Here is a 14,806-nt window from a genome sequence, read left to right on the forward strand (position 1 = left end):
TGTTTTCATTTAGTTAATTAGCTACACATGACTTGTGGCTCCTACATTAGGTAACTGTCAAAATGCACATGAAAATTCTGCACATTATTCAGATTCTCCCAAAAATACATTCATAAATATCCCAGAGTAAGAGCGTTCAAATAGCCCTCTTTATAGGTGAGGAAATAGGTACAGACAATGATAAGTTGGTCCAACTTTATTGAAATCTGTTACAGAAGACATGATTCAGACAACCTGTGGTTTTAAGGCCTGTAGAAATCTGAGTTATATTTTACTACAAAAAGAATATAAAATATATTAATTCAAACTAGTGTAAAAACAAATTTAAAAAATGAATAGTATGTCCTCATGAAATTAAATATTTGCAAGTATTTTTTCCTAAGCACTTAAAAGTAATTATACTAGTAGCTCTTTAAAAAAAATCAAATAACCAGTTTCAATTTAATGAGAAAAGCTATATTTAACTGGTGTCACATTTGAGATACTTCAGCCCCAAGTTTCACAAACTATGGGAAGCTTAGAGATACTCTGTTGCTAGATGAAAAAATTTCACTTGTGTCAGGGAAAATTATACTAGATTAGCAGTTTTAAATGAGCAATAGTTCACACAGTATTAGGGAGAAATCACCTTTCCTTACAAATGCAAAATAAATACTCTAGACTGCCCTCTCTATAGAGACCATTAGCTCACTATCAAGGCTCTGAAACTCAGTAAGCACAATTAGGGAAAAAAAGAAGACAGACTTCCAACATGAGAATTGACCAAAACACATTTCCTGAGGGAAGCATTTCTGATCGTTTTTGTTAGGCATTCTCTTGATCGTCAAGCTTTTTAAAACCCACTCCATTCCCAAGATCATTCTGGAAATGAAAAGACTAAATCTCCTGGCCCTCACAGCAACCTTCATTATGTCAAGACGACGTCCTTTGTAATTTCATCCCATTTCCTACTGATAGTGTCACCCACTTCCCATAGAGTATCTGAGGTTCTCCATAATATTTGGGTTTTTTTAGCTTTAGGAAAAACACATCTTTTGAAAAATGTGTTTAGTAAATACCCTTCAAGCCGTGTACCTATTTCCTGATTATATATAGCATGTAAGCAGGTGGTGTCCCCTGGGACTGTCTACAGCTTTTGCACCAATTATTTTGGTTAAGTTTGCCTTTAGAGCTTAGAATTCAACACAGAAACAAATTCAGTTGTGAAACATCTGTTTCTAACTTAGAGCATAGCTATACAAGATAGCAAAACTCATTTATTCAACTTTATCTCACAAAAACTTAAATTTTTAAAATAATTCTAGGCTCCAGTGTAGACCATGAACTTACTTAGATGCCAACATAGTAAACAAAATTTTTTCCCCAGTCTTCCTAAAAGACATATAGTGTTGATGGCTGATAGGTTAATATTATAGATTAAATCTGTTGCCAGGGAACACAGCTTTTGACCTGGTAAGAAAATCATTCTAGTAACTTGACACATTGCTAAGACTATAGAATTAAAGGCATTATTTTAGATTCTGTCCTTTAATAATTTTCAGAGGTTTCCAGTTCAGTAGAGACATTGATCAAAGCTTGGTAAAAATGGGCAGGTTTGCAGACCTTGGGTAACGTAGGTCAAATTCAACAGGCCAGAGGAGTGTGTTTTTCATGATGGGGCTCTCACCGCTCATTGGTTTTTTGGGCCAGTTTTCCATAGCCCCCCCTGCCAGCATCGTAGTCCTGCCGATACTCATCTCGTACCTTAAATGAAAAGAACACAAGTTACAGTATAGAGAAGATCGGTGGAACAAATATGCCTCCCACAAATATGTCAGACATACAGCTAAGGTTTCAGATGTCATAATGTGAACATTCAAAGAGGACATAGTTGTTTTAAGCAACTTATATATGCTTTAACTGCCTTGCAAAATTATCTAAGACTACCGTGTGTGTGTGTGTGTGTGTGTGTGTGTATATATATAATTTCCCCCCCCAAACATCAGGCACATATTCACCAGCATTAAAAAATAGTACATTCCAAGTAAGTACTTAAATTAGGCTATTTATTTTAAAATAAAAACTTAAAACTTGTTTTAGTGCATTTTGCTTTTTTCTAGACACTTTTGCAGGTGGAAAATAATCTAACCCCTAGAAAAGTCCGGTAAGAGTTGCTTGTAGAAATGTATAGAACGGCTTAAGAAAATAATTGACCAATCCCAATGGGTGATTTCAGATTTACTTCAAGCCAAGGTTATATGCAGCAAGTTATTTTTAAAAGAGCAAATACAAATTGACGAAACACTTGTCATTAAGATTGGAATCGCGGCAAAGGCTGAGCCCAGAGGACAGTCCTGCATACCTGGCCCCCAGACCGTCCGCGGCCGTACTGTCTGCCCTCTTTAAAGCCTGCATCCCAGTCTGTGCGAATGATCCGGTCATCCAGGCGAGTTCCATTTATGTACCGCATGGCATTTTCTGCATCTGCTCTTGAATAGTATCTTAAGTATAAGAATTAAGGAACACTATGGTATTTCTCCAAATGTTTTTGGAAATACAGGAAGCAACAGCTAATAAATGAAGCTGAGTTGTGAAGTACAAAAACTAATCGTGCCAGATAGAATTTAAAGACAATAGTTTGGCTTGCACATGCCTGTTTGAGGTTGGTCCAGAAGCACTTAGAGAATCAAATATGACACTTATCTATGGCTACATTGATCAAGATTTCCTGGATAATCCTGTTAATAATTATTTGGTCCCACTGTTCCTATGTTTTGGTTTGCAAAATGTAAAATACGTTCAGTGCAGGTTTAGACCACAAAATGCACACTTCATATCCAAGGAAACAGCAGCATCCAAATTTAGAGCTGTATATTCAGGAACAACCTTAATGAAAGAGAGGATCACAAAGCATATAGAATTGCCATTGCATTTCATTAGAAGGAAAGACTCAAGTATATCACTCAGATCAGTAGTTCCCAAACCTATTTAATCAGATCTTACTTATTTAATACCATCTTTGGGCTGGTATTTTTTTAAAAAATCTCTACAAGCAATTATGATTATTAGCTGGGTTTAGAAAATGCTGATCTAGACTTTTCCCCCTTGTCTGTCTTTAATTATACAGATAGGGAAACACTTGCTGAAATTCAGTGTCCAGCACCTATGTGATGCCTAGTGGGCATTCAATAATTTTCTGTGCGATGCACCCTAAAAAGGCAAACAGAAAAAGAACACTGGCCATGACAGCCTCTCTTTTGGGTATCTGCTATTATGATTGATCTCTGACCTACAAGAAAAATGCAAAAATACTTCAGTTCTCAAGAGACTCATGATTAACTTGGAGGTGGATTTTCTTTGCCTTTTCTGTTTTCATTGTTCTCCCTGTCCCCTGTGACTATTGTATGCTGTTGCTACCAGTGACAAAAGCAAAACCTGGGCACTCTAGTCCTGCATCTGAAGGGACAATGTAAGAAGGGAGAAACTTGCACAAATCAGACACCAAAATCAAAAGTGGGGCTTCTGGTTCAAGCTGCTGGGGAGCACATTTCTCTCCTTTCATTCTCAAGATCCCAATTAAAATAGAAAAGAAACATACACCCAGAGAATAAAAGAGGCTATTAGCAGACTAGTGATTCAACAAAAACTGATGGGAGTGCTAATGGGTAAAACAAAGTCACAGTCAAATATTCTGAAGGGGCTTAAAGGAGACCGAAGAAGCTCTTTAACTCAAATTGAGTAAGTGAGGCTGCAAAAAGGGTTTAACTGATGGTCTCTATGTGGGAAGAAGACCTGCTAGCAGGAGGGCATCTAAACCCAGGCAAATACAAATAAAATAGTAGGGTTCCCGATGAACTGTCTGGAGGAACTAGGGCACTGTCTTTGATATCAGCAGGCCAAAATACAATCCCCGTCATTCTGGCATTTGGGAAACCCACATATCCCAAAGATAAAGCTGCAACTTAAGAAAGAACCTCTGCCTGGGTCCACAAAATCAGCCTTCTTTTCCCTAATTATGATCAGAAACCAAAGACCACCAGACATTTAAGGAAAATTTACAACATAAATCTATCCAAAAGAAAGATACTTCAGGGCACAGAAAAAGAAAATCAAAATACAGGCAGGTCTGGGAAATTTCTCAGAATATAAAACAAAATGACCAAAAAAGAAAAATATTAGAGAGAAAAAAAAATTCAGGAGGTCCAATATTTGTAGTTTCCAGGGAGAGAATAAATGATCACAAGTAAATACAGTTTTGGTTCTGACCTATAAAATCAAGCTATATACTTGTACATCTAATATAATGAAATAACACTCTCTACAACCATTTTAAAAAGAGGTAGACCTACAAGTGCTAACATGAAACAATCTCTAGGAAGTGAAAAAAATACTGTATGTAGTATGCTACCACACATCCACAGGAATGTTACTTCTGGAAAGAAACTCAAGAGACTGGTAACAGATTGTCTCTGGGCTTAGAATGGTACAGGGATTTTATTTCCACTATACCCTTGATGTTTTTAAACACCATGAGCATATATTCTTGAAAGATTATTTTTCTTAAAGAATCAACTATATGGGGCCGGTCCGGTGGCTCAGGCAGTTGGAGCTCCATGCTCCTAACTCCGAAGGCTGCCAGTTCAATTCCCACATGGGCCAGTGGGCTCTCAACCACAAGGTTGACAGTTTGATTCCTCGACTCCCGCAAGGGATGGTGGGCTGTGCCCCCTGCAACTAGAAACGGCGACTGGACCTGGAGCTGAGCTGCACCCTCCACAACTAAGACTGAAAGGACAACAACTTGAAGCTGAACGGCACCCTCCACAACTAAGATTGAAAGGACAACAACTTGACTTGGAAAAGTCCTGGAAGTACACACTGTTCCCCAATAAAGTCCTGTTCCCCTTCCCCAATAAAAAAAATCAACTATAAACAAAGCATGGATTTCAGAACAGAACGTGAATGTTACCAGCTTTCACAATGTGAGAGTGTAAACACATTGGACAGAAGGTAGGAGATAGAGGAAGGGAGGAGAGGTAGAGAGAACGCTAATTAGCGAACAGCCTCACTCATTTTTTAAACAGGTGACTAACCCCCCTAGGCCCCACCCTCATCCAACAGGTACATCAGATACATAGGGAGGATACTCCACAAAGCAGAAACCACATGCTGTTTTCTTCATTTTATCCAGGCCCATAATGATTTTCTTTATGTCACCACTTTTGCTGAAGAGTTCATAGATTTGTTCTTCAGTTGTGTAAAAGGAAAGATTTCCAACATACAACGTACAGCTTTTCTTCAGTAATTTTTCTTGTTCTTCAATGTCACCCTAAATTTCAAATAGAGAAAAAGTTAGTAGCATCCAAGAAAAGCCCCGCTTAACTAGTATTCCTAAGTATGGGAAAAACTTTCATTAATTCTGATTGGGGAATCAGCTTCTCTCATCACCCAGTCCACGCCAAATCCCTTGCGGGGGGGTGTTCACAATCTATGAAGCACTTATGCAAGGTCCAGACTGCTTTTAGTGGAGGGCTGTGGCTTGCAAGTTACACTGCATATAGCCCTCCTTCTCCTGTACCACAGCCACACAAGTGGCATGCCTTTTCCCTGCACATTCCATATCCTCCGAACTGGATTCTTCTCTAAAGGCCCAAGTTTAATTTCCAGATCCTGAACCAAGATATTAGAAAGGGCCCTTTTATCCTTTGTAGTGAGAAATAAATAATTTGCAGAGATAGGGTACCCCTTGTAATACTCCCATAGAGAATGTTCAAAGCAACAACTGCTTAGTTTACATACTTACATACTGTTCTGAGTTTAGGAGAAAAACATAGTTTTCACTAAATACAAGAGATCTCATTTTCTTGACAGGCTTCCTAATTTGGAAGGCAGGATGAAGCCAGAGACAGGAATATAACTGGGCTTCAGCCAACACACCTGACAATTCCTGGGGACAAGATGACTCATCATGGGTCAGACATGATTATTTTTAGATTCCTTCAAAGAAACCAGTGTGGCCATCCTTGGATCTACTCTTTTAGCCTCCACGCTGGACAGGACAAATGCTGATTAAATAGAATGCTACCAGCTGACCGGCTCTCAGGCAGTTCAGACCCCTGTTAGGGCTCTAACAACAGCTACCCAGTGGTATTCCGGCTTGGAAAGCAGCTGAGCAGAACCATATTACAGCCTCCAGAGCATTTCCCCGAGAGGCCTCCCTTCTTCATTTACTACTCCATATATAATGTTGATCCAGTCTTCACTCCGCAAATAGTAAGACTTTGGATTATTCATCTCTCAATGCTTTGCAGCAGTGCTCAGAGTAACAGGTCTCATGTGCTCACTTCCAGTGGTAAAACAGAGAAATAGAGAAACCATTTAAACTCGTATCGAAAGCAAAAGGATGCAACAAATTACAGTACATCAATAAATATAAAACTATGCAGTCCCAAGAAAAATGTACATCCACATGCTGTGATATGGACCATCTCCAAGATAGTGAACAAAGTGAAAAAAGATCAAAGTACAGAACAATATGAAGGGTATGCCCAAGTTATATTTTTAAAAAGTATGAATATACCCACACAGAAGAAAAGTACGCCTGCCTCTAGGGAGAATCACGGGACTACAGGTCAGAGACTTTCAGGTATGAGATCTCATTTAATTCTCTGAAAGAGGTAGGTCCTAATTTATCCTCATTTTACACCTGAGGAAAGACAGTTACATACTTGTCCAGGGTCTCATAGCTATTCTGTAGGTATAGCTGGAATCCAAACCCAGTCTTATACCCAATCCAGTACTTCCTTAAAAAGTCCACAGGACATTCTACATTAAAAATAAGTTTTCAGAACTTTGGAATCATACATTAGATAAAGCAGATTCACTTTATTTGTATTAATTTTTTTTTTCTCACACAAGTAAGTAATGTCCAAATAGCCTATGGCTTAAGACAACTGTGGTGTAAGTACTTATTTAAGGTATGGTATTAATGTGGATTCCATTCAGGGGAACGCTAGAAATTTCGCACAACAGTATCTTATTTACTACCTAAATAAAGCTACAGGCTTTAGACTGCAGAGATGAATGTAGGAAAAGTCAAATCCTTTCAGTTTCAATTTGGCAGGATGCTTGAAATTCAAGATGATTGTGATGTGGAACTTTCTAAAGTAATGAAAACTGTAAGTGATAGACGTGAAAATCATGCCTGGCATATTATATAAAAGCATTTAAAAATGGCTGAGTGTATGAATTTAAGATCGTCCTCAATTTGGCCTCAAACAAAATTTCCTTTTCCCTACCCTACTAACACTTTTGCACATTGTCCACACCGACCCTCCTCTACATGTGCCCCCTCCTTTCCTAGTCACAAGGGTCACCCTTTTCAGAATTCTCACAGCCCCTCCCTTTCCACTCATCATTTCTGCCCTGGATTATGATTACTTGCCTCCATTTACAATCCCCACTAGAAGATTATAAACTCACAGTGCGGAAACTGTCTTCCCACTCCCTCGAGAGCTTAGCAGATGGCTTCAGCAACAGCACTCCATAAAAGTACTAAGTAGCCAGTGGTTAATGAGTGTCGCTCCACCCGCCCCCTGCCTTTGCTGACACCGAGGAGCCCACCTGGAATACCTTTAGCCTTCCCTTTTTATACAAAATCTATGACATGCCAAACTAAAATTTTCCTCTTCTGAAACGCCGCTGTTCTCTAATCTTGACATCTAGATACAACGTGCCTAGCGTGGCTAGTCCACCTTCTCACTCTGAGGGCTCCCCAAGGGTGGAAAGAGGGGCTCAACTTTGTGTCTCCCGCCCATCACGTAGAACTCTGTAGGACAATTCTACCACCACCAAGGAAAGGGCTCGAAGCGTCAAAGGGCAGTTTAGCTAATCTAAAATTTTAAAAAAAAGCCCCAGTATCTGAGTCAAGAAGGGGATTCCACATACTCCAGGTGTCAAAGGGACACCCCTTCCCCTCATCACAAAATCACCTTCTCGAGGCACAGCCCACGAAAACGCGAGCCACCACTACTGCCGCTCGAACCTCTCTGCACTGGTCTGGGAAGAGGGAGCGGCTGCAAGGGAATGGGAAAGGAGTCTCAACTTCCCTTTCTATGAGAGAAGGGGATTTAGTGATATCCCAAGGCCCTTTCAGCATCCATTTCCCAGCAGGCACCGGGGCCTCACTTCAGGTTTCGAGAAACTAGAGAATGGGAGACGACACGAGACAAGAGTAAACCGATTCTCAGCGTTTTGGCCCAAGGCCTTCCCTTCTCGTGGTCCTGCCTCCCTTACCCAGAAGTGCTGGTCCCGGTACTGGCTCAGTTCCACATAGGAGTCACTGCGCAGCGCCTTCAGGAGGCCACCCGACATCTTGCAGAGAAGTGGACGAGGACACCGCCACTCCGGTAACAACGAGCGGTGGCGGAACCGGAAACGGCCGGAGGTGGCTGCAAAAAAGTCGGTATCCTGCGGACCAATCCCAGCGCGGCAGTGTCGTCACCTGGCGGCGCGTGCGTAACGTGGTCCGTTTTCTCACATCACCGATCGGAAGCCGGAGCGGCGAGCTTCGGGTTCCGGCTCAGTCTGAGGATGGTGTTTCGGCGGCTGCTGGCGGTCTTGCTGCACAGCCCGCAGCTGGTGGAACGCCTGTCGGAGTCGCGGCCCATCCGGCGTGCGGCGCAGCTCACCGCCTTCGCGCTGCTACAGGCCCAGCTGCGCGGCCAGGACGCGGCCCGGCGCCTGCGAGGCCTCACGGCTGGGCCCGCGAGCTCCCTGGGCCGCCGCGCTGCCCGCTTCAAAGACACCTTCACTCAGGAGCTACGCCGTGGACTTCGGGAACGCCCGAGATCACCACCGGGTAGCCAGAGGGGCCCGGGCGCAAACCCCTAAAGCTGGGTTGGGCCGAGCAGAGGTCGCCGGATTTCCCTTCTGGGATCGACACAGGCCTCGGCGCTAAGGAGTCATCCCGGGCACTGCGCACTGCTTTGAATCCTGACTCATTCTGATTGTCAACCTACAGAGCCCCACTCATCATAGAGCCCAGGCCAAAACGACATCCCGGATGTAACCCTGTGATCGGACAGGGCACAGTGTGTGAAGAAAGCCTTTGAAACTCAGCAGATGTGAACATATGCTAGGCCCTGATGCACCAGGTACAGAGAGCCATGGACCACAGCCCGAAAGTGAATCTGCCCTCTGTGAATGGGACTGAAACTGGTGATAGATGATGCTGCCTCGGCACTGATGGAGTAGGGCACTAGTTCCACGGAGATCATGGATGGAAAGACAACTCTGCAGCTGCCAAAGTCCTCTAATTAAATGTGTGAGCTGAGTAACGGGTATGAGTGTGGTGCTTCTCTGGCAGGATGGATTAGGATTCCTGGGGACTGGAGGCCCATGGTCATACTAGTTGACATGCTGAGTGCTTACTCTGTGCAGGCACTTGCGAATTGCACTCTGTGTGGGTTATCTCACTCCTTACAACCGATTTCATATGAGGAAGTGTAGGCTACTTAAGTTGCCCTTGGCCTTACAGAGAGGGATGTGAATACAGGCGTTTGACTCCATGACCTAAGTCCATAATCATCTCACTACAGCATTTACCCTGACCTTCAATTCCTCCCCTCCCCCCTAACCCCAAGTGGGTGTTAGGACTACTGCCTACCAAGGAACAAGCTCCCTGGATTCCTATTCCCCATTTTACAGGGTCTGGGATACAATCTAAAGACTATGGTCCAACTAATGGACCCACGATTAGGAAATCCATTGTATACAAAAATGTTCTGTCATTCGAGACTTCTGACTGAATTTCTGATCACCTCTAATTAGGCTACTGAGGTAATCATGCAATCTAGAAAACTCGAAACCATTGGAGAAGCTTTTAGACTGGCTGGTGACCAAACAGAATTTAAACTCTGGCTTTTCTGACAGTCATAGGAAGTTGGATAGGGCTGGAGACCTGCCCTGGGGATGGAGAAGCTAAAGTAGCTTGTCCTCTTTCCTAATGTCCAGTCTCTCATCAGGTGCTGCTATTTAATCCCCCGAGGCCACAAATCCCATTCTCCTAATAACCAAAGTCCTGGTTTGGCATCCTGTCCTCTCCTCCCATCAGAGGAGAAATTCTTCTCCCAAACCAGAGGCGACTCACTGGATTCTCCTTGGAGGCTGGCAGTGAGGAGCCTGAGAAGCTTGTTCACTCTCCTGCTTTGTCTGCCTCGTTGGTCTCTGGATATCAGAGCAGCAGGATATGAGCAGTCCCCAGCCCAACCCCTACGCTCAACATAAACAAGCACAGTCACTGTTTGGTCTTTTTCTAGAAGAGACAAAAATGGAAGCAGTGCAGGAAGAAATGAAATTTCTAGGCTGGCCATTTAGTAAGGAAAGCAAGAAAAGGGGGCCATTGTTCTTTTATTTTTTTGTGTGTGGAAAAAATATGTAAGAACTTAAGTTCCCTCCATTTCTGTAGAAGGAGTTGGAACAGAGAGAAAACTGGGTCCTTTCTGTTCTAGAGATGACTGCTGCCTGCCCCCCTTCACTGGAAAAGCCTCCCTTGTTTGTAGTCAGTGACTTGCCATCCCACTAGTTACCCCATTATTAAAGAAACAGACCAAGTTCTTTCCACCACCCCCAGTGGCAACAGTCTCCCATCATGCCATTCAAGCTCTTCTAAGATCTCTCAGAAAGTGAAGCAGGGAAGCAACTCATCCCATCATCCTGCAGGGCAATTCTGACTCATCTTTAGATGCCACACAGCTACCAACATTTTACAGACAAATTTATTAGAGTTCAGACCACCACAACCTACATGGACTGCTACACCACGAGTTTCTCCAGGGACTTCTGAGATTGTGGACCCAGCTGGGGAAGGGAAGAGGCGGAAGTCCCAAGAAGCCCCAAGGAGTTTGGGACTCTAGGGTCTTGGGTGTCTCCAAGGTGGCACTTGGTTTTTAATCTGGGCAGAAATGCCATCTTTGGTTGTAAACTAAATAAATGCTTATGTGCCGGAGATAGTGCTAAGCACTAGGGGTAGGAAGTCAAATCACAGGTTATAGTAAAACATAAACCATGAGAATGATGAATTGTCACAAATGGGTCAATAGAGTTGAAAGCAGGGAAATGTCCGATGGTGTGTTAGAGCCAGCTTGTACTGTCTATGAGAGCAGATCCTTGGCACCTCCTAAAGTTCAGAAACATCATTTTACCGTGTTTCCCTGAAAATAAGACCGGGTCCTATACTAAGGTTTGCTCCAAAAGATGCATTAGGGCTTATGTTCAGGGGATGTCATCATGAAAAATCATGCTAGGGCTTATTTTCCGGTCAGGTCCTATTTTCGGGGAATCATGGTAGTAGTTGGAATCAGCCATGTGGGAGTATTTACACCATGGAAATTGGCAAATGCTACAAATCAGGGCTTTGTTTTGCCCTAGAGAACAGGTTGCTAAACATTGACCAGCATACCAACAACTGTCTCTTCCTTGGGGTTGGCGTCATGAGGACGTTGCGACCTGTGACCCTAGCAGCAGTTACAGAGCAGTAACTGCCTGTAAGGGTGTAGCGTTAAGATGACCCAAGACTTCAGCCAGCAGAAGGCAGGATTAGAAAAGGACTAAGTCTCAGCCATTTGTAGAGTTTGGTCTCCTGCTCTGTGCTGAGCTCCTGCTCACTGATCTCTGTGGCCTGGGTACCTCTTGATCCCAACGAGATGGCCGAGTTATGAGGAAGGAGAATGAGGACAGGTGTAGTGCCACCGCTCCTCGTGGCACAGGTCCTTATGTTCCCAGTGGACTGGGTAGGGGGTACACTGTTGTGGGGAGCAACATGCTCAGGGGTGTGATGCCTTCCACCAAAGCAGCAGGTGTTGGTTTGGCGTGGGATTTGCTCTCTGTCCTGTGAAAGGTTTCAGACAAGGCCTTCGAGTGGTTTGAGGTCAACTGTAAGAAGAAAAGCCTCTGGGAGCACCAGGTGGACCTCAAGTGCCACCAGATACAGACTGAACATCGTGTGCTTTCCACTCCCACTGGGACAGGCTGAGGAGGGAAAACATCTGGGGTCCCCAATCTGGGATAATAATCCTTAAAGAGTGAGATGCCAAATGTCCCACCACTTCTCTCAGGAACAGGAGTAGGAGGGAGTGGGGAGAAAAATTCCAGAACTACTTGTTTTGGTAATAACTGAATACTGAGCTAGTAGTCACCCAAGTGCAATTAAATGCACCGCCACACCCACTCCGTTGCTTAAAGCGCTTTGGGAGAGATGTGTTTATCTAACCAGGGGACATGTGCTGCAGACCCAGGAATGACACAGTGTTAGCTGGCAGACACCTCAGAGATTCTCTGATCCATTGTACAGGTTGGGAAACTGAGGCTGGGTGAGGGGAAGGGGCTTTCTTAAGATCACACAGCCAGTGGGTGGCAGACCAGGGACTAGAACTCAGGTCCCCTGAATCTGCGCTGCCTACTCTGTCTACATCACCACACTACCTCCTCCTAGGTATCTAGGAAGCCAAAGGGTTGTCATGACAACAAAAGGTAAGGCATTTAGAAGGTTTGGAGGAGGTCATTCAGGAATGTCATTAACAGACGGTTGTCTCTTCACAACCAGGTACTATCATATATTTAAAACGTCCCAGTGGCTGGAAGGTATAGGGCAGGAACTGACATTCGGCACCATTGGTTATGGTTATACCAGGTTCTTTTGGGATCTTGGCGTCAGGTCTGTGACTGGTCAGATATTTGGTCTTTGAGGGGAAAAGATGCCAGATTACCCAGAGAGTAGAGCAGCCAAAGGCTGTGCACAGGTGAGTCAGTGGTGAGAATTCTGGAAGGGAAATGAAAGGAAGAGAACGAAGGCTTTGTTCCAGCTCAGCTACCTACTCCGTAGAATGTGGAGTGGTGCCTTCACCTACAACAGTGGCTTTTCTGTCATATTGTCAGGCTTCTCCCCCAGCTCCAGGATGTGAAGGCTGAGATGGGTCCTCCAGGCCCCACTCAGCAGGGAGGACAGGGCTGGTGGGTCCTCCAGAGTCAAGTGGGGAAACACGAGTGTCTCACTTCTGAGAGGGAAGCTGCATTTCTCCAGGGCAGATCGGGTGGTGCCAGGGGTCACCACAAAAAGGCGGCAGAGCCACGACCGAGTGGCCACCTGGCAGGCTGGTTGTCTGGTGACATTGTTCAGGGCTTGACACAGGACCTGGTCTTCAGTGCCTGCCATGTCCACCACCTCCACGTATGACCGCAGGCCTGACAGGTGTAGGAGGTGCCGGGGGGGCATGTAGGTGTGGGTGAACAGCAGTGTGTAGCGGGTCGGCACACTCAGGAGCGCAGGTGCGTGAACCACCCGCTCCAGGTGCTGCAGGCCTGGCACCAGCCCCCCCTGGTGCAGGCAGCCAAAGAAGACGGCACCCAGGACATTGAAGAGGACCAGGGTGCCCTTGAAAGGCACAGGTCGTGTCTGTGGACTACACAGCAGGACCAAGGGGACCACGAGGGGGATCAGGAACCGAGCCTCCTGGTGGCTAAAGGCAGAGAGCACGGCCAGAGGCATGAAGTAGAGGAGCAGGAGGTGTGGCCGGGGGCTGGACAGCAGGCTCCGGGCGTCCAGCACCCTCAGGAAGCCCATTCGTGCAAAGGCCTGGAGGCAGGCTTGCAGCTGTTGCCACGCAGCCCACAGGGCTTGGGCATGCAGTATCCCGAAGAGCAGAAAGCCATTGACTGCCAGGTGAGTGAGCCGCAAATGTGTGCCGTGCCTTGCCAGGTTCTGAGGATCCAGGTTGTAGTGCAGGAAGTTGGCAGGTGTGAGCACAAGGGTACTGGATCTAGATGGACCGGAGAAATACCAGCTGTCTACGGCCACAAACACTGCTGCTGTGAGGGTTGCCCCTGGGAGCAGTCCCAGGGCTTCCTTGGTCAGGGACTTGAAACCAGGATTTATGGCTCCACAAATGCCCCAGAGGAAGAGGGGGACCAGAGCAAAGGCCAGAAAAGTGGGCCGGTTGAAGAAGCCAGCAGCCACGATGCCCCCAAGAAGCCAGCCATGCCACCACGGGCCTGGAGCAGGCTTCTTGGGTATGGGGCTCCATACTACACGGCGGGATACCAGTGCCAGAAGCCATGCGAAGAGCAGTCCCTCGATGGCATTGGAGAAGGTCCTTGTGTAGAAGACCAAGGTGACGTAGGAACCAGACAGCAGGACCAAGGCGTTCCAGCGCTCTGCCCCCCAGAGTGGGGCCAGGTGGTACACAGCCACATCCAGGGCAAAGGACAGGGCAGTCAGAAGGAGCCGGGGCCCCACCAGCAGCACATAGCCACTCAGCAGGCCAGGCCACGGCCCCCACTCTTCCCAGAGCCTGAGCAGCCAGAAGGCAGAGCCAGAGGTCAGCAGTGGAAAGACCACTGTGCGGCAGGAACTGCTGGGCTGAAACTCCCAGGGCCGTGCGGCCTCCACACCCAGGATGTCCTCTGTAGAAAGAGAAGCAGAGGTGAACCAGTTCCAAGCTCAGAGAATACGGTAGACAAAATGCTAGGATAGCCCCCAAGATTTTCCAGCCCCGTAATGTACATGCCCCACATAATAATCCCTGGGACTGTGATGATGGATTTTATCCCTGTAATTAGGTTATGTGGCAGGGGACAGCTGACCATAACATAGGAAGATAACCCAGGTGGGCCTGATGTAATCTTGCGAGCCCTTTAAAAGCAGAGAATTTTCTCCAGCTGGTGGCAGAAGAGGACATCAAAGATTCAAACCGTGAGAAGGAGTTGATGCACCATTGCCGGCTTAAAGACGGAGGGGGCCATTGGCAAGGCATGTGGGTGGTCTCTAGGA

The 14,806-nt window shown here is 45.7% G+C and overlaps 3 protein-coding genes across 10 annotated transcripts in view; 1 reads left to right on the forward strand and 2 right to left on the reverse strand.

Moving 5' to 3' along the window:
* Positions 1-181: 181 nt before the first annotated feature.
* NCBP2 (nuclear cap binding protein subunit 2) lies at positions 182-8,405 on the reverse strand. Its single transcript, XM_033126199.1, has 4 exons — positions 8,275-8,405; positions 5,127-5,308; positions 2,342-2,480; positions 182-1,743 (listed from the first exon to the last, which is right to left on the reverse strand). Exons 1-4 carry the CDS (start codon positions 8,350-8,352, stop codon positions 1,663-1,665), a joined length of 480 nt encoding a protein of 159 aa, XP_032982090.1. The 5' UTR covers positions 8,353-8,405; the 3' UTR covers positions 182-1,662.
* Positions 8,406-8,430: 25 nt separating this feature from the next.
* Positions 8,431-9,313, forward strand: NCBP2AS2 (NCBP2 antisense 2 (head to head)). The gene has a single exon (XM_033126214.1). It carries the CDS (start codon positions 8,572-8,574, stop codon positions 8,869-8,871), a length of 300 nt encoding a protein of 99 aa, XP_032982105.1. The 5' UTR covers positions 8,431-8,571; the 3' UTR covers positions 8,872-9,313.
* A 1,084-nt stretch (positions 9,314-10,397) lies between these two features.
* Positions 10,398-14,806, reverse strand: part of PIGZ (phosphatidylinositol glycan anchor biosynthesis class Z) — a 30,098-nt gene continuing 25,689 nt past the window's right edge. For all 8 annotated transcript variants that reach the window (XM_033087680.1, XM_033087697.1, XM_033087690.1 and 5 more), the window contains one exon: positions 10,398-14,439. In XM_033087680.1, the coding sequence (XP_032943571.1) occupies positions 12,884-14,439 (1,556 nt within the window). In that variant the 3' untranslated portion in view covers positions 10,398-12,883. The remainder of the gene's footprint in view (positions 14,440-14,806) is intronic.

The sequence above is a fragment of the Rhinolophus ferrumequinum genome, chromosome 2 (assembly GCF_004115265.2).
Source record: "Rhinolophus ferrumequinum isolate MPI-CBG mRhiFer1 chromosome 2, mRhiFer1_v1.p, whole genome shotgun sequence".
In the NCBI taxonomy this organism is placed as follows: domain Eukaryota; kingdom Metazoa; phylum Chordata; class Mammalia; order Chiroptera; family Rhinolophidae; genus Rhinolophus; species Rhinolophus ferrumequinum.